The following is a 21,338-nucleotide window of genomic DNA, read 5'->3' on the forward strand; positions in this document are numbered from 1 at the left end:
CAAAAATATTGCTTTATAAAAATCAAAATTAGAACTCACTAATTTTATAAAAAAATGAAAATATAATTAAGCTCAATCTAAATTAAAAACAATTATTATTATAAATTCTTACCCAATTATATTATAAGAATTAGGAAAACATGGAATGAAAACATTAAAAACAATGTAATGTTTTAACACCAAAGTTTGTTTTGGTTTGACCAATGGTGAATTGGTCACCTAATTCCACATCCCTTGTTTAAGTTATATTAGAAATCCATTTAATTCTATTGAAGTCATTCAACACACTCAAATTAACCATACTGAACAAATTATAAATTATAAGAGTGAACTAGGATGATATTTTATGAAAAAAAGAATCAATAAAAAGCAATTTAATTAATCTAAACTGAGTAAATATAATATTGCACATATAGTTATGTATTTATTGTTTAAAATGATGTAACACTCATAAAAATGTGAAAAAAATAATAATAAGGGTAGTGGTCAAGTCAAATTGAACATTTTTAATTAAATAGCATGATATCCTGAATACTAATTACATTCAATAGAACTAAAGAAATTAAATAGTCAAACTAAAACTAACTCAACTTTGACCATCTTCATTACCCTTATTATTCAACGTATGTTCTATTTTGCATTGTATATTTAACTCAATTGTCACACACCATTTATAATGAACTGATTGAAACAAAATTAAAATTTCAGAAGAAAATCATTTGAACATTCTTTTTTCAAACACACCATGAACAAATTCGAAAAAGAAAAAGTAAATATGTCTAACATCTTATCTATATGGTATATTAACTATAAAAAGTAATTTCTGCATTCGTATAACTAACAAAACAAAATATTAACATAAAAAAAATATGGTGTATGAGAGGTGAGAGGTTTGAACTTTAGAATATGATAATATAATTTTTATGAAAGATTGTTTCTTCTCACCTTCGGTATAAAAAAATCATTATCTAAAATATAAAAAAATAATGCATATAATAATAATAATAATAACAATAATGATTCAGTAAATTATTATTATAAATATTTTTGTATTATTTTCACTTTTAATTGAGTATAGAAGACTTTTATATAAAAATCAATGCATATTCAAATTAGTTTATGTACAGAATTTAAATTAAATTTTTAAAATTATATATAAAACAGTTTACAAATTAGTTCATATACCTCAAGTAATTTTAACTTGTACATTTCATCTTCTTTTTCTGTGTTATTAGTATCTATAAAGAAATTCTATGTATGTATAAGTATTTATGTTTAATAATTAGGTATTTAAAATAAAAAGGAAAATTTGTTATTAAACACATTGGACAGTCAACTGATATGGTAACTAGATTAAGAAGAATATTAAAGGTTATATATATATATATATATATATATATAACAATTATTCTAATTTAAAAGTGCGTTTCGTGTATTTTCCTGCATATTTGCAGACAATAAATATGTCTTAATTTACATAACAGTTTTGTAAGTTATAGAACAGTTTAAATTTCAGGAGTTTATTTTAAAATCTTAAATCACTTGAAAAATAAGTAAAGTCTCAAGAAGTTAAACTAAAATTTAAATTCGCAATATATAGTTCAGATTTTTAACTGACCAATTTAATTAACCAAAACTATTCAAAGAAGATAAGAGAAAGTCTAAAGAAATATCATATATGTTACTCAAACAAAAATAAATATATTTTGGAATGAGAAAATTATCCGTCTATGTAATTATTATTGTTTTCATAAAAAATATGCAATTATTAAATTAAGATATCAATATAAATAATATCTTATTTTTTTAATGATATACATATTTTTATACCTTTGTACTCGTCTTAATATTCAACTCATATTCATCTTTGTCCCATTTAAACTACCAAAGTATTTATTGTTTATTAAATAACTTAAAGAAATTATATATATATATATATATATATAATTTAGTTTTTTTTTTCATACTTTTTTCTTACTCTCTTCTAACAATCTTAATTACACATCTTTTATATATATATATATATATATATATATATATATATATATATATATATATATATTCAAATTGTGTATTATCAATTTAAATTAATCAAAGAGTATTAGGTCTTACATGTAATTGTTTATACTCCTTTTTTTTAGTATACTTATTTTATGTTTATTTTGCATCAGAATTTTTGACTCTTAATTGGAAGTGTTCAATCACATAGTTCCTTGATTTAATATATATATATATATATATATATATATATATATATATATATATATATATAATAACTTATCTTTTATATTTTCTTTGATCTTTAATCTTTGTTTTATTTGAAAATTTTTTTGTTTTATTAAAATAATTTTTATTATCTCCCAATAGTTCAACTAATTTTATATCTTGAAAGTTTTCTTAGATCTCGTTATTTTTTATCTTATCATAATTTTAATTATACGTTTTTCTTTTGTGTGATTTCATTTAATGATGTATTAAAATGTTTTTATGAAACATTTTGATCATTTTTACTTCTTTTAATATTTTTTGTTGTTATTTATTTTAATCATGTAAAATATTATTTTAATAATTTTATATAATTATTTTAATTTTTTAACTCATTCTCATAAGTGTAATCTTACCGATACAATTGTATAATGATATTTTATTTACAATAATATAATAATTTAATATCATTATCAAAAAGTTGAAAAGATGAAATATCTATATCTAAATTTGATTTTTTTAGTTTAATAATTTTTTTTCTGTACAATTTCATTTAAGTGGTGTATTATGATTTTTTTTGGTGTATCAAAAAACAGATTTCATTACAGTTTAGAGAAGGAAAGTAAAGAGACATTTAACTTATTTTTAAACTTGAATATTTATTTTCTTTTATAATTATTTAAAAATACTTTTTAACTTTATCAACTTTGTTTTATTAACATTTGTGATACTAATATATGTTTTTATTGTTATAAAATTTTATTTATGTGTAATTGTATAATATTTATATATTTGTTTCATTTTTATCCAATTATTACTTGGTATTTGGATTTAAATTTTATATTATTACTAATTACTTTATAAATATTTGATATGAAAAAAATTAAAATATGTCTATTTGATATTAAATATTTAATAATATTTTTTATATCATAGTTTTTATATTATTCAAAAATATTATTAATTGATATTGACATAGTAAAATAATGGATACGAGATATACCGGTTATTTAGTAAAAATAGAATGTCACAAAAAAAATTATATTATTAGATTAAAAATGTATATAAAAATACTTTTTTATTTCAAAAATAAAAATGAAAAGATAATATGTCAGAAATGGATTTTAAATCTAACTCGATTCCAAAAAATTAATTTATAAAATAAAGTCTCCTTATTTATGTATTATAAAATTGTCTTATCTTTAACCGATATGAAACTTTCAAGATAATGAAAACATGTCCGCAATTCACTCGTCCCGATGCCATTCCTTACACTATGCATATACAAAATTTTATGACAAAAAATCTATAGCATTTCTTAACATATAACACTTGTTTGGATGCATGTCATGACATATGAAGCATATGGCAGGTGTCATTCTTGAAATACTAATTAATTGCTTCTATCTTGCTTTATAAATATAACATTTTTTTATTAAATTAGACTTTGTGATATTAACCAAAATATATCAATTAATAAATGACTTGGAATGTGTGTACGTAATTAGATAAGTTTCTACTCATGTTTTCAATATAAAATAGAACATTGATAATTGGCAGCATGATTATAATGGTTCGACAATCAAAATTAACATTCTTTTCAATATAAATAAATATTTGTGTTGTGTCCATAATTAATGAAAACATTTCCAGAGTTATGATATTATTTTATGACAGTGTACGTGTTTTTTTATCTTAATCATTAACTTTATTTTTCTTTTTTCTTTTATACGTTTTGTGCTCAGTTTTTTTTTTTTTCAATTGTGTTTGTTGTTAAATGCGATCAATGGTAAAATTTATAAAGCCTTTATATATGAAGTTGTATGAAAAAAAGCGGTTCATACTAAATACAACACGTGTTGAGTAACCAATAATATCTATAGAGTAAAAGGATTAAATTTTCAGTAGCCAACTTTCATTGAAAGGCAACAAAAAAAAAACACAGAAAAGAAAAACCACATTATTAATTAACACATAGCCAAAGACATTTCAATAGGTAATGAATATTTGATGGGTAAAAGATGTTGTCTTGCCACTAGGTTTTCTCCATGTCAAGCCTAATAGATGATATTTTGTCTGAAATTAGTTTTTAATGAATAAGGGATCAAAGTTTTAGTATTTCTATATATATATATATATATATATATATATATATATATATATTGTATGTAAGAGTAATTTGAAGATGAATAAGAAATTAAAGTAAATAAGAAAAAAAGAAAATAATTTTGTATTTCTTTCTTATTCTAAAATATGCCCATCAAATTTAAAGACAAATCAAGTTAAGGGGGTTCGTAAATATGGTATTGACCACATCATATTAACCATGTGTATTAAAGTCAATATTAAGTATTAATCTCCTAACATGAAATTAATGAAATAACTTATAATTTATTAATTATCCTAACTTCCATCTAACATGTAAAACTTCTCTTAGAAACTATTGGCATGGACAATAAATTATTTATGGTTTTCTTTTGTCAGCAAAGAATTAAGTAAATAATATAGTAAAACACTTGTAGGGTGTTCTAACTCTTTTACAAAAAATATGATAGCCCTATATATAAGGGATGCAAGAAGATTAACATCATGAGTCTCGACAAAAAAAAAATGAACATGATGACCAAAATATTGTTCACCTTGGATCAATAAGTGCATAGGACTAACATCTTAATCACCAAAGAAATTTCAACCCATTGCCCATCTTGAATACAATACATAACCACATACATCTCCAAAATACAAAGATGACAAATCTATATTATAAATGAATAAATGAGTCTAACACATCCAGAGATCATCAGAACGTCCTTGATTCTTCTTAATTCATTTAAGGGTTCCAAATTGTGGTCTTCACACTATCCATGTAGTCATGCTATATCCATTGTATAACCAAAGCACAACTTGACCACCTAAACACTTGAAACAATGATAACGTATCTAATAAGTTATTTATGTTTAATGGTCTCATAGTCAATGATAATTTATCTAATTAGTTAAAGATTTTAGAACTGACTAAATTTATTATAGTTAAATTTTTACAACTAGAATTCTATTTAATTTCTTGCACACACCTCTTAAGATAGCTACAATCTTTAGGTAAATCATAATTTTACTTCGTTATTATCAATTTTCTCTTATAAGATTTATTTTTTCTCTTTAGTTCTTACTTTTAATAGGCTATTCAAGTAGTGAATCTTTATAACACTAATTTTTCCAAAGATGGCATGGTATATCATTTTTCCTCTTTCCATTTTTTATTTTAATTTTTTTTTTGTTTCTTGTTTGGATGAGTTTATATCTTCATGGGATCCGTGAGTTCTATTGATTTCTTTGTTTTAAAAACTTAGAGTTGATAGATCCTTTTAAGATTCACATAAGTTTTCATTAAGTGGTATCTAGAAATTGGATTCAAATTAAGATTGAAGACATTTATTTTCAAGTAAATTGTTCTAATATATTTTTCTTGTTCAAAGTCTTATTTTAGTTGTCCTAGATTCTCTTTGTTTTGTGTGTTTTTGTTGTTGTTTTTACAGTTAAATATGTCAATACATCTTTATTTGAATTTCTTTTCTTATTTTGAGTTTATAATTTTTTTAAAGTTTACTAAATTCTTTTTTTATTGTTTATGTGATCAAACATCATCAAGAACGAAGTTAAAGAAGATTTTTTCTTTCAACACATTCTTTCAAAATATTCTTTCAAGCCTTGGATCATGCACAACAAAACATCTTAGATAAAAATAATGAAGTATATCAAGAAGCATATTTGAAATGATGTAAAATTTTGAGATGAAAATCTTTTTGCATGTTAACTTAAGGTAATAAAAAAATACTTTGCATAGAAGAAGAGTGTCGATAAAGAAGATGAATCAAATAAATAAATAGTAAAAGAGATAAGGAAAAAGGTTCATCAAGGAGCTATTACAAGATGTGAGACTAAGGAGAAAAGAAAAAGAAAGAAAGGATGCAGGAAATACAAGAGATCATAAAAAAAGTTTAATATTTTAGTTTAGGCGAATAACCTCTTTCTCGGAGTAATAATATATCTTGTGCATTAGTTAAACTCATGACCATCCTTGTTTAGTGATGTAAAACATTCAACCTTAGTATCTATATAAGGAGCTAAGTGTCATCGAGTAAGACAACTTTGATAAAATTGAGTTTAGAGTAATTTGTGAAAGTTAGCAAGCCTTCTTTCTTTTAGAAGAGTTCTTATCTTGAGTGGAGTTCTTAGGTAGTGATTTAACTCCTTGCTTATCTCAATGAAGTGATGCAAAAGTGTACCTATGTACAAACCATTTCATGTTATCTTGAAAAGGTAGAAGCTTCAATAATTCTTTACCATCTTTCTCCTTTTGATTTTTAAATTATCTTATTATTCTTTTTCATTCTTGTTTTGAGGAGCATATTTTTACTCATAAGAGCAAAATTTGCACAAAATAAGAATTAGAAAATAAGAATTAGCAAACAATTAGCTTTTAGAAGGATATTAAAGTTGAATTTTAGTTCTTTATGAATTTTAGGTTAAAGGAAACTCTACGATGTTCACCGGAATAAATGTGAAAACTTTCATCAAATTGCATAATGGAATCGTACAGCACAAACAATAATACAAGCAAAAGTGGAATAAAAAGATAGAGACAAACTAGACAAGTAAATGAAATTTAAAAAATGACATCAAAGAAAATAACTTACCTGGATGGAGAAGTGAAGTCACGCCTCTTGGAAGGATTCTTAATGAGTAACAAGGAGATTTGCTACTTAATTCAAGACATGCAAGATGAGATTGAATTACAAAAAATAACTTTGTCTTAAAATTCCACTATAGTAACTTATCTCATTCAAATCCAAAGTGAATTTACCGAGAGTGGAGGATCCTATTTTTATATTTGAAAATTTAACAAAAGAAAGGAAAAATTCAAATTATTCTCATGTGTCTCTCCTATACCACATAAAATAGATATAAAGACCATACACCATGATTTGGCTTTCTTTTCATGTTTAGCTCTTTTTAAATGTTTCATGCTTATTCCATGTGTATGTAATTTACTTTGAAAAACTTCACAGAAAAAAGTTTATGGGACTCCCTTTAATCCTTTGAAAAATTTATCATTAGACTCAAATACATACAAATTAGCTACAATTGTAACTAACTACATATTAGAGTAATATAAAGTATAACTAATTAGACATAATGATGGGTAAACTTCAGTTGAGAATTTTAGTCCATTTGACTTGAGCCATAAAAGCCACAACAATTTTTGCACATTGGGCTTAAGCCACAAAAGCCACAACAACTTTTTGTCCATTGGGCTTGGGCAACGAAAGCCACAAACAATTTTTAGAACATTTGGGCTTGAGTCACAAAAGCCAAAACATCTTTTAGTCCTATAGGCTTAGCCCTAAAAGCCCCAACATCACACATAATCAAGTTTTAAAACAGATATCCAATTGTGTGACCTATTGACAAGTGTACCAAGTCAATTGTAGAACAACCGAATGAGGGTTATTGTATCCATAAGGATTTAGTAAGTATATTGATAGTTAATTTTTGGGTTTTTTGGATTGTGATAAAGTTTATGTAAATATAGATAGTAGTAATTATATAGATTGAGTGGAGTGGAGGCTATGAATTGATTTCATCTCATCTTCTTCTACTACACCACTACCATTTTGTTTACTTATTATGCAAATCATTCAATATCTTGGGAGTAATCTTTCTCTATAGATCTAGGTTCATCCTTGAATCACTAGAACCTAAGGACTTCAAACTCAGTGTGATTCCTCAACTCCTGGTAAAATGAATCATTGCTTTAATGTGCAAAACTCTCTCATCTGGCATCCCCTCTAGCTATCAAATAGGCATCAAATAGGCACTTGAGACCAATTTCTCAACTCAATCCAAACTAGTTAAATAGATGAGTGATCAAGTCATCATTAAGCATAAATTAAACCACAAACAATTGAATGAAAGCAAAGATAAATACCCAAGGAGTAGAAGTGTATGGAATTAGAATTGATTACATCAAAACTGGACACGAGGGAGTTCAACTACTCATAGAATATTACAATGCAATTATAACAACATCTACACATAAGATTTACACTAAAAGCATCTCCCTTGCGCCTCACAGACCCTATTCTATCCTACTACTACATTTTATAGCCTCCACTCAATGCTTCAAATGAGGACTTAAAGTCTTTATTTAGAGAACGGTGCTTAGCCCAACTTTTGACGCTCAACTATGCGTCGCCTTAAGTGCGCTAACCACATTCTCTTGTGGCTCAGTCATGCACTGCGTTAAGTGCTAAGCACCATTTTGTTGTGGCTCAATCATGCACCACCTTAAGTGTTGAGCACCATTTTGTTGTGGTTCAGCTCAAAAAGTCATATTCTGGATCCTTCTTTGATCGCCTTACTAGATCTCAACCGTGAATTCTGGGGTTCAGCAGTATCATCTTTAAATCTTTGAGAAATTGCTACAAAATTATCAAAAAATAATCAATTTCCTAATTTTCTTCTTTAAAGTACCTCATTGGGGTTGTTTACTTACAAAACATGATTAATTAAAGCATGATAAGTGTCAAATTTGTATGAAAACTTTACATATTCTAGACACTTATAAATTATCACGTAACAAACACCAAAGTCAAATGTTGTTATTAAGAAATTTTAACAAAACAAATAGGATATAAAATTGAAATAAAAGTGTTGGTGATACTAATTATAAGGGTAGTTGTAACCGTCAGTAGCTGATCTTGACCAATATTGTTGGAGGAGCCAAAATAATACACCTAAAATTGGTATAACGATAACTAAAAAAGAAATCACACATATTTAAAATATTTTCTTTTGTTCCTTTATATCCTTAAACTCATCAATAATTAAATCAGAACTAAAATTTTCAGATATTCTTTTGTCAATGTAAATAACCATATTGTCAGCAAGATATCCATCTTCCATTTTCTTTTTTTGCAGTCTTGTTTTGATAATCTTCATTGCAGAAAATTATCTTTGTGTTGTAGTTGTAAAGACAGGAATAGTTAAAATAATATGTTTTCCTAGTTCGTTCCAAAGAATTAATATGAAATTCTTCACCTCTAATTCTTTGAGCATTAAGAAAGGGCTTTACTATTTGAACAATTGGATCATTAGTATCGTGCTTCAACATTTATGAAGATGTTGAATTTGTCTTGTTTTCATCTTCACGTGTAACTTTCTTTTTATCACTTTTAAAAATATAAATTTATTCTTTTATTCTTCATCAATATACCTATTTAAAAAAATTAAAACTAAAAAATAATTTACCATAATCTAATAAAAAATAAAATTGAGAGACATAAATACTAAAAGAAAATTCGATGATAATTAAACCACAATTAAAATTAAGTTATAAAAAAATACAGAACAATAATTTTACTTCTATGTTCACAAAATAAAAAATTGATATACAAGAAGCTCATGAAATAAATGATTAAACTAATATTTCACTGTCAAGTAAGACAAGAGATATTCAAGAATGGAAGAGAACATATAAGAGATGAGAGTAAAAGTAATAGATATTTTTATCTTAAAAAACAAGAGAAAACAAGTGAGAATGAAAAATGAGTACAATTTGCACAATAAAATAAATATCTTGATAAATATTTTTATTCTTTATTATGTTTGATTTTTGTATTTTATTATTTATTAATATTAAATATTATGTTTTATAAAAGAAATAAAAATATTTAATTTAATTATCATTAATTTCTAATATATTATCTATAGTATAAAAGAAATTCAAATTTTTGGGGACCATGGCCCCTAGTCTCCACAACGGTAATAGTAATAATGGTGATAGAAAATATTATTTCAAAAGTAAAAAATATATATATATCTTTTATGCTATAAATTAAATTTAGAAATATTTTTTCTTAATTTTGAAAACAAAGGAAAAACCTTTTAAATTCATAATATTAGTATTTCTTTAACACATTTTATTTTAAAATTACATTTAAAGATATAATCACAACTTCCTAAACAAGGTCTTAATAAATTGAACCAATTCAAGGTAATTATAATTATTTTGTTTTGTTTTACTGTATTTGTATTAGAAATTTAAAAAAAAAAATCGAGAATTTAAAATATTTTGTACTGAAACATATTTGGATAAAATATTTTTGGAAAAAAGAATTGGAATGTAAATTTATGAAAATATTTTGATTACTTTAAATTTTAAATTTTCAAATTTCACAAAATATCAAGAATTTAACCTTGTGTCTATTTTCTCATCTGTATGTTTTTCTCTTCTATTGTATCTTTTGTGTCTTTTCAAATTTTTTGTGTACTTCACAGTTTTTACTTTCTTTTTTTCCTTCTTAATCTTGTTTTGCTCTCTCTCTCTCTCTCTCTCTCTCTCTCATCTCTCTCTCTTTCTTTCTTCTCTCGACTTTTCCTCTGTTTTATTTCTCTTCCTTTTTTATATGTTTCTTCTTTCTCTTGTCTCGTTCTTTGATTGATTTCTCTTCTTTTCTTTTATATATTTTTCTTCTTTGTCTTGGAACTATCTTTTCTCTATGAATACGAGTTTTAAGAGGTTAATATTCGTAATTTTTTAAAATTATTAAATATGAAATATAATAATGTTAGCTAACATCTGTTTTGATGAAATTTTAACTTGTTTATAGATAATATTTTTTATTTTGTATACACAAAATAATAAATTAATTTATTAGAACTAACAAATTGAAATTTAAAAGATTTGATTTATCAAAATAAAGATTAATTAAAAGTTTAAATATATAAATTTATTCATCTCCTCACAATCTAAACCTTATTCTAATCTTTTATCATCATGACATAGGAAAATATCCACTAATTTTCATGACAGTTAATTTTTATTATTATCCTTAACGACACTTTTTAATATATATATAGATAGAGAGAGATATAGAGATATTTTTGTTCAATCAATATATACTCCATACTAGAGTTAATATGTACTCCATATTAATTTGACAAATTTACATTATTAATATTTTTATATAAATAGTAAATTGTATCAATCAAATCTTTGCATTCTTATAAAGTCATTAAATAAAAAATTGATATATTTAGATACTAATTAACCCCTTTTTATTTTAATTTATATTTTTTATTTAAGATATAAATAAATGTCTATTATTATATTATGTTTACATTTATGTGATTTATTTAAAATATATACTAAAGTAATATTATATAATCTAATTTTGAATTAATAGCATTTAATATATACAAAACTACAAATACAGTTTCATAGAAAAACTCAAAATATTTGATAATATGTTCATACTTGAAATATTTTGTATCTACATCTTTAAAAGTTATAATATTCTTGCAAAATAAAATTTATATCGCTCCATCTTCTTTTCCATTTCATAATATACGTCTTTGTCTTTTTTATTTTTTTTTGTGTTAAGAATAATATGGCATCGCTCTCATAAACCGTTTCTAAACATTTATGTAAAGATTTCATGTCACGAGGTCGAGATAGGTTATAGGGTGAGATGACAACAAAAAGAGGTTAAAGGGCTGAGTTTGAATTTTTGGAAAAGATAGATTTAAAATTTTAAAACTCATTCTCCTCAAAATTTGTAAATTTGTTTGTAAAAAATTGGGAGAATCTTTAATTTTAAGAAAATAATGTACTTATGAATTTTTTTTTAAACATCGTAAATTAAGCTATTAATTATAATTTGAATCGATAAAATATAACAAATTTAATAAATTGAAAATAAGTTACAAATAAAATATTATTTAATAAATTAAATAATTTATATTCATTTTTGTAAGAACTAATATATATATATATATATATATATATATATATATATATATATATATATATATATATATATATATATATATATATATATATATATATATATATATAAAAGAGATCAAATTATAACGATATACTTTTAATAATTTATACAAAAATAATGCGTATCAATTAATTATTAAATCATAACATAATATCATCATACATAACGTTAATTTTTTAAAAAATTGAAAATAGCAAGTTAATGATATAATTTAGCTCTCACGATAAATTTAAACAATATATAATAAATTCAAAATAATAAGTAATATAAAATTTAATAAAAATTATATCAATATAATATTATATATATATATATATATATATATATATATATATATATATATATATATATATATATATATATATATATATATATATATATATAAACACATTTGATCCGAACAATGAGTTCAAACTCTAAACTTGAACCAAGTCAAAGAATATCCTTTTTAGGAGAATTAGGTATAGAGTTTGAATGGTTATTCAGGATTAAAAAGTGTACTTGTTATGCCTAATTAATGTTTTGTAATAATCACATGTATGAAGAGTAATAATTCAAGGACACCAAAAATGTGTATTAACATCTAAAAACACTTAAAGAGAGAAGAAAGATAATAAACTTATAGGTTATGTGATATGATAAGAAGAGAAATATAAAAAAAAAAAAGTGTGTAATAAATGTAGACAACATCAGAATGTCTATAATCATTTTCATTGTCTGAATACTACCCTTTTTAATTGATTTTTCAATCAGGAATGACCCAATTCTTGTTTAAAATAGATTTCATGCAATTGAGAGAGAAGAAATGCATCATATTGAATGATAAATACATTGAAGAGTTATTGTGCTCAAACGTGAATTTTACAAGAATACTAGACTACAAAGCTCATCACTTAATGTATGGGGAGCACATAGAAGTCATCAACTTAACATTTCCAATCTCTAGTTCTACCACTTTTGAGTTTTAAATATATTTTCATTGCACAACTGACATATTTTGAATACGGAGAATAACAAACAAAACAACAAAATAAAAACAAAAAGAAATAGAGAAGATAGCAAGAAGAAAAAAATATGTACTTTAAGCTATGATTATTGATTTCTATACTACATTCGGATAGCATTATGTACTCAATGATGGTTATTGATTTATATAGTACATCATCATAAGCATAAAAAACATCTAGATCACTATATAATAATTGGGCTACAGCAAAATTTCCCTATCTATTTTAGGGATATATATACCTGAAATTGCACCGAAATATGATATTACCTATATCCGTGAGTATACTTAATCCGCTACAATCTAGCTAGCAACGCGAACTTCATCCACTTATCTGTGAGAAAAATATTTGTTTTCCAAAAAACAACATGAAAACAAGGAAATGAAATCATCTAAGTAGAGCAGACATCGTGAAGCAATAAGATGTTAGGGGAAAAGATAGGATAAGTGTAATTCATTATTGCATGAATCACTATGAAATGACACCGAATTTTATGCTATAAAAATTAAACTCAATTAATTAGTGAATTATAAAGATGTGTACCGTGTAAACATAAGGATCATAACGCCCTCCTGAGCCTGATCTTTTCACAGCATCCACCCTTAGCAACCTAGACACAGTATTCTATCCATCAGACAACAAAAATAATGACATTTATATATATATATATATATATATATATATATATATATATATATATAAAAGCATTGAATATCAATATTTAGTAGGTTCTTTTAAACATGTTTAGTATTATTAGAATTTATTACTGTCGTAATTAACATTCATTAGAGAAAAGTGAGATTCAGTTTTTGATAAATTTTAAGCCTTTATTTGGTGGAGATACCTTATGACGATGGATGATTAAAAAGGGAAATAAGAATGCTTGGTTGAGATGATTTAAGGAAAAAAAAATCTTAGGAACAATGAGAACCTACTTGTACTTTTATATTCTTTTCCCAATGTATTTCTACTCGTACCCGTACTGTCTCTCTCTACCCTCAATTTAACACATTTACTTTTTCTCTCTTTTCACTTCATTTTCCATATATTTTCACTCTTATTACTTCTTTTCATGTTACTCATTCCTCCCATGTCCCTCCTCCTCCCTGTTAAACACATCCTGAGAGTGATTTGTTATCATTTTTGTGTGTATGAAAAATCCAAACAGTTGGTTCGTGCTTGTTTTCGCTGCAATAACAAAATCAAACGGTTAATGATTTCAATCCGCTGAAATCAACCAAACTAAACCTATTATATTTAAATCACGTAAACGTTATGTTGCATGGCACAATCTGCGTGTTTGGGTGAGTGAGAGAGATTACATTCTTAGAGCTTTGCTGGTGTCGGGGCTGTCACCGAGCATTTGACGGATCTTCACTTCAGAGGAGTCACCGCAAGAGAGCAACTTGAGTATGGCTTCGCCACGCCGTCGAAGGTGCGGTGAACCAGCCGCCCGACGCGACGGCGCGGCCTTCTCACGTCCGATCCCGGCCACACGCTCAACAATCGCGCCTCTGCATCTTTTAGCGTAGCGCAAACTTCGCGCGCTGGAGATGCCGCTCGAGCTGCTAGACAAGCAGGAAGAGGCCTCGCCGGAGGCCGAAAAAGGAGAGAGCATATTCGCATCCTCGCCGGCGTTGGGTTTCCGGTCGCCGGAGCACGACGAGGTCCACGTGACCTTCGATCTTATCTTCCTTGCAATCTTTCACAAAACTAAAATCCTCAGTTTACATAAAACAGTCGATAAATTTATAACATAAATCGCAATTATCAATCAAATAATTAAATCTCTTATCCTCTAACACCGACGCTTAGACACAACCATACATTATCAAATCCAAGAGATCATAACAGAACATAAAATCCCAGAAACAACAGCAACAACGATGAATAATCTCATCAGAAGAATCAGTTCCGCGAATTTCATATCACAGATAGATGTTTGTTTTTGTTCTGCTTGCAAACACAAGCACAAACAAAAAACGAAGCGAAATAAACTCTAAAATACAACCAACGAGAAGATATACAGAAATATAAAATCGACCTTGAGCTTCATCTGATTGTAACGCAATATAGCAGAGAACGATATACTGTGCGATTTGATCTCTTTCTCCGAGGAATCACCGTCGTCATTGGTGAGTGAGGAAGATGAGGATTTATTAGAACAGTAGGAAACTGAGATTTGTTTGGACGTGTTGCTGCTGCTTCTTCTCTCTGGAACTGCATCGCTTGAATCAGAGCGAAACCTTCAGAGCGAGAAATTTGAGAAAACAGAGTGAAGATCGAAACGAAGAAACCTAAGAAGAAAAACGTAAATTCAGACTGCTGCAGTTACTTTGGAGTAGAAAGCGAGGGAGAGGGAGGTGTGATGTTGAGAAGAAGCAGAGACGATGCAACCGTTCGTTCTTCAGAACTCGGAAACGAAGACATTGTTTGCCTCCACTATTTTCTCACTCAGCTTTTCAAATCTCCCGGTATATTGAAATGTTTTCAAATTTTTCTCTCTCTTCGTCAGCGTTTGCCGCGTGTGTCCTAACTGTTTTGGTTTATTGTTATTATTAAGACGCAAGAATAATACTGCCATTTTTATACTATACAAAACAAGAGTAATAAAAAATAAAATAAGTTTTTGTTAAAAATTAAATTAGTTTACATAAAAATTAGAACAATGTAAAATAATTCTTACAACTAAAATAATTTTAATCAATAAATTATAATTTCATTTTTTTTTCTAATTCCGCTATTTCAAAATACTTTAAGAAAACCTTGTTAAGGTTGATAGTTGTTACTCTCTGTTTTTAAATATGAAAATTCATTACGGAACAATAAGTATTTACTTTACCATTTTATAAAACAGCACATCAACTTCATTACATTTAAATTGAAAATTTGAAAATTTACATTTACTTTCTTTTTTATATTTGCAATAAAATAAGATTCATAATTCTTTTACCTTTAAATAAACACCCACTTATCTTATTTTATTTTAACAGAACTAAAATTTATGTAAAATAAAATTTGAAAAAAATATATAAATATTTATATAAAGTAAGATGCTGCGTTGTCACTTTATTGAAAAAACTAAAATAAATAGATGTGTGATTTATTAAAAATATAAGAAAGGTTATGTTTATTTAAAATGTATAGAGAATGTAAGTATTATTTTGTAAAAACAAACGGAGGTAGGTATCAATTTTTTTGAATTAAAGGGAAGTATGAGTATTATTTAGTGAGGTTATAATTTTTTCTTTAATTTAACATAATATTTTTTGTTATATCATCATTATCAATATTTTTATTATTAGTGTTACTGTCAATACCATTACCATACACATGAACTTTACGATTATAACCATTTTAACAACTACCATAGTGTCATGGTTATCCCCATAATTCATATCACAAACACTGGAGTGGTTAATAAAGATGAGAACGGGTCGGGTCGAACACAGATAGTATGTATCTGTAACCTGATGCGTGATAAAAAATTTATTTGCTACTCATCCCACTATTCATGTGGATATCCGTTTAAAAAATATTCGTAGGTATTTTAAAATTTGCGGGTACTTGTGGATACTCGTAAATATTTAAAAAATGTATTTTATAAATATTTAAAATTTAATTTAAATAAAATTACAAAAAAGTATAAAATAAAATATAAATTCAATTAAATTTAAATTTAATTTAATTTAATCTAATAAAATATAAATTAAATTTTCATTTTCATTAAATTTAACTTTATAAAACATAATTTTAAAAGTATGATACCCGTAGTTACCCGCGGTTACGGATAGTATGATACCCGCACCCGACCCATTTATAAGCAGGTATTAAAATACTCGTTATCCGTAGGTAACAAATATCCGTTGGTACCAACTATTCATTATGAATTTTATCCGCAGATACTTACGGGCACGAGTATTTTTGTCATCCCTAATTATTAGCATAATATTTTATATTTATTATTATTAGTATTATTAATACTAAGTCAACATCATAATTAATGTATAGTAAGGTAAATTTTATCTGTATTACTAACCTTTGTAGTTTTCTTACTACAATCACGAAACAATATTGAGAAGTATAACAAGTGAAAATTTATATCAATAAAGATCGATTTAAATAATATTTTGGTCTCGTTTTGGTCCAATTTATTTAATTCGATACTTTTTTTTGCGTTCAATTTGGTCTTTGATTTGCTAAAATATGTTCAATTTTGTCTTTTTTGTTGACATTGTTTAAATTCATAACGACATAGTGTACAAACTAACATTGTTCACATTATGATTAGTTGTGCTTTGTTTAAATAAGTCTCTATTTTAGTTAAATTTGTTCAATTTAGTTTCATCCTCCATTTCATGACCCTCCATTTCAACAACAACACTCATAGTGGTGATGTGGTTGCAGGGAGTGATTAAGAATAATGATCACACAACTCTTTCTTGCTCTCGCCTCCTTCTCCTTCATGCACACCAATAAAGTCCCCTTATATACCTACGCTTTGTGTGGTGGTGGTGGTGGTGGTGGTGATAGCGACATTGGTGGTGGTGGTAGTGGTAAAAGGTCATGAAATAAATAGTATGTTGGCACAAGCAAGCTTGAAGCAAAGAATTGATAAAGCCATGTGCATGAAGATTATAGGTGTTTGATGAAGATCCACTTGAAGATTAAGTTTTTGTTGTTAAATCTGAAAATAATATGTTAAATGTAATGTTTTGTTGTTATATAATGTTGGTAGGCTATATGACATAGGTTAGATGTTTTGTGTGCCTTAGTGTGTCTCTTTTAATATGTTAAAATGGGTTTTAACATATTAAAAGGCTTGCATTATATAGTTTCTGGTATGAATGCATTCAGTCAGTTTATTTTTCAATGGACTGATTTCACTTAAGTCGAGTGAAATCAACTGATTGTACGAAAAATTCAATCGACTGTTTTCACTTAAACCAGACTATATATGTTGTATTTTCGAGAGCAGAGGTGCGAATATGAGTTTTTGAGCACGAAACTTTGTCATTCTTCTCTGGAAAACTCTCTCTCTACAATACACAACTGCAACTCGTGATTTGAAGATCTTTGGTGATCTTGGAGGCATTTTGACTTGTGAGTAGCTTGAAGAACACATGTATGGTTGGCTAGGGACAACCACCATCACGTTTGGATGTTCTTGTGCCTCTAGTTGGTTTGTTTGATGTGATTTCAGGTCTGTAAGTGTGATTCTTGCAGGGTGTGTGTCTAGATTTTTGTGAGTCAAAAATCTTGTGAGTTTCTTTGTTCAAAAGTGTAATTTGGTGTGTGATTTGTAAAACTTTTGGATATAGTGGAAATCAGGCTCAGGTTGTCCTGGTAAACTGGATGTAGCTCTGTGATTGACTGAACCAGTATAAAAACAACTGTGCAATTCTATCTCCCTCATCTCACTCACTTTGAATCTCTTTAAAAACTCAAGAAAACCAAGCAATTCATTCTTTGGTGTGATTTAATGCGTTCTTGTGTAATCTGAGATTGTATACTTGTTAAAAATATTGATTGGAACAAGTCTTGTATGTAAAAGATTGTTATTTGAGTTAAATTTGCGAATACTGCATTCTGCATAAATCTCTACTGTTTTAGCCGACTGATTTGTCTTTTTAATCGACTGTTTCATAGTTCAAGAACAAATTAGTCTATTGTTTTGTGTTTTAATCGATTGAAAGTGTATTGGTCTACTACTTTTACATACTAACTTTCCAGTCAATTTGATTCAATTTAAAAGAGGTTTAAGCTTTCGAAAAACTTTTATAAAGTCAATTCACCCCCCCTTCTTGGCTTAAATAACAATTTCAAAACTAACATAATGTGACTAAATTGAACAAATTTAACTAAAATAAGGACTTATTTGAACAAAATAAAACCAATTATAATGTGAATAGTGCTACGTCAAATGAACAATGACATCGTGTACACTCTGCCGTTATCAATTTAAACAGTATCAAAAAGGACGAAATTGAACACAATTTAGCAAATCAGATACCAAATTAAACGCACAAAAAAAGAAAAACAAATTGAACAAGCTGGAACAAAAGATAGACCAAAATAGTATATAAACCATAAAAATTCTAGGTTCATTATACATTGTATCTATGTTAACAATACAATGTAAAATGGTTTAATTGGATTTTTGTGATTTTCTATAATCTCTAGTAGTTTGGACTTTTATGTTTGATTTATAGTTGTGCTTTGACAACTTTTACTTACACTCTCCATCGTTTTGCTATAAATGATTTGGGTGTACTATTTTAGATATCGAGGTTGCTTCTTCTCCCAAAGGTTATCTTTTGTCTTAGTCCAAGTATATTGCTGACCTATTTGAGTGTGCTCGACTTACTAACAGCAAGATTGTTGATACTCCTCTTAAGACAAGTGTACAATATTCTCCATCTAATAGTGTTCCTTTGATTGATTCTACTTAATATCGAACTATTGTTGGGAGTCTGGTTTATCTTACTGTGATTTGTCTAGACATTGCACATGTTGTAGTAAATTTGTTTCAGCTTCCATAAAAGTTCATTGGGTGTTGTTCTTCGTATTCTCAAGTATCTTTGGGACACTCAATTTTAGTCTCTTTTACTTTCTTCGATGTCATCTTTAGACTTGCGTGTCTATTGTGATGAAAATTGGAATGATGATCCTAATGATTAGAAATCCACTACTAGGTGGTGTTTGTAAGACCTGAGAAAAATTAAATAGTTAATTAAATAATTATTTAATAAATGCAGGTAATAGGAGTCTTTAAGGCATTTAATGCGGAGTGTTATGACGTGGAAAAGTACTAGCTTATGTGGTTGAGAGTATTTTAATTATGTGAGAGGACTTGGGTTCAAGTCCTATGTATGCCATTTGTATGTTATTTTAATCTGTGCATGATTTATTGATATATTTGAATGTGAGACGTGATAATGTAATCCTAAAATTATAAGAATTATAACAAATATGAATTGGTTGATTTGGTTGTGCATTTGACTTGGTAATTGATGGGTTGTGGGTTTAAACCTTGCTAAGAACAAATTTACTCTCTTTTTGCCAAATTTTCTTTTGGCATGATTAGGAAAGGGTTTAGAAACCCTAGCAGCTAATAGGGGCAGCTTAGGGGACTGCAAAAGTATTGCTAATAACCATCCAAAGACCATTACACCAATTTTGAATTAATTTTCGTTTATGAGGAGTAAAGGGTGATTAAGAGTGTATTAACACAGAGGGAGAAGAGAATTAGAGGAGAGGAAAGGTCTGCATTTTCGTGTTAGTCACTGGGCAGAGGAAATTGAGTGAATTGGTGCTGGTTGCAGAGAGAAATAGAGAGTGAAGCCATTGTTAGAGGAGAAACCACGGCTAAGAGAGTCCTTGGGTTGAATACACACATCAATTTTGAATTTGGAGCAAGGAATTCAGGTAAGGGGCATTGTTTTAAGCATTTTAATTTGTGAATGATTGTACTGTGAATTAGATGAATTGAATTGCATGAAAACCCTGTTGAATCACGTTGTTTTCGCAAAATTCTGGGTTCTCGCCTAGAAACCGCCTGGCGGGAATGAACGTGCCGCCAGGCGGCACATCAGTATAACCTAATTTCTGGGTTTTTGTCTCGAGTTGCTTGGCGGTGGGCTGAATTTCGCCAGGCGGTTCATTATGTTTGTTGCTGTTTCGTTGTGATTTCGTGAATTTCATCATGTGTTGAGGTTCCATTGGGATATTTTTGCCTAAATGAATGGATGATTATACTTGTATGTTGTCACTTTGAGTGTTTAGAATTTGGGTTGTGATTATGAAATTTAAAGGTTCATTTACGTGTTGGGAGGATTCTGAATTCTCAGAATTTGATGTTAATGGTATCTTAGTTAAATTGATATGAAGTTATGGAATGGATAGTAGCGTGAAGTTGTATTAATTCTGAAATGTGAATGGGTATTAGCCTACTGAAAATGAAGAAAGGAAAGATTGGGGTCGGGGGAACAAGAAACATGGAATATTGCCCAGGAACTGTCGTGCCGCCTGGCGGCATCTTATTGGCCGCCAGGCGATAGTAGCTGGTCACCCCTGTTGTGAGAAATCTGGTATAGTGGCTGCGAGAGAGATAGTGGGTGAATGGTATTGGAAGAAAAGTTATCATGACTGGAGGAAATATAAAGAAAAGAGAAGGTTGTTATGGTTATAGGTAGTGTAAGGATTTGGAGAGTGTAATTGGAGTGCTTTGAAGTTTAATAGATAATGAACATTCATGGGAACTAATAATTTGAAA

General features: G+C 27.4%; 1 protein-coding gene across 1 annotated transcript; it reads right to left on the minus strand.

Moving 5' to 3' along the window:
* Window positions 1-13,384: 13,384 nt before the first annotated feature.
* LOC114190105 lies at window positions 13,385-15,493 on the minus strand. The gene is made up of 5 exons (XM_028078873.1): window positions 15,399-15,493; window positions 15,108-15,309; window positions 14,386-14,765; window positions 13,607-13,673; window positions 13,385-13,396 (listed from the first exon to the last, which is right to left on the minus strand). Exons 1-5 carry the CDS (start codon window positions 15,491-15,493, stop codon window positions 13,385-13,387), a joined length of 756 nt encoding a protein of 251 aa, XP_027934674.1.
* Between the last annotated feature and the right edge of the window lie 5,845 nt (window positions 15,494-21,338).

The sequence above is a fragment of the Vigna unguiculata genome, chromosome 7 (assembly GCF_004118075.2).
Source record: "Vigna unguiculata cultivar IT97K-499-35 chromosome 7, ASM411807v1, whole genome shotgun sequence".
In the NCBI taxonomy this organism is placed as follows: Eukaryota; Viridiplantae; Streptophyta; class Magnoliopsida; order Fabales; family Fabaceae; genus Vigna; species Vigna unguiculata.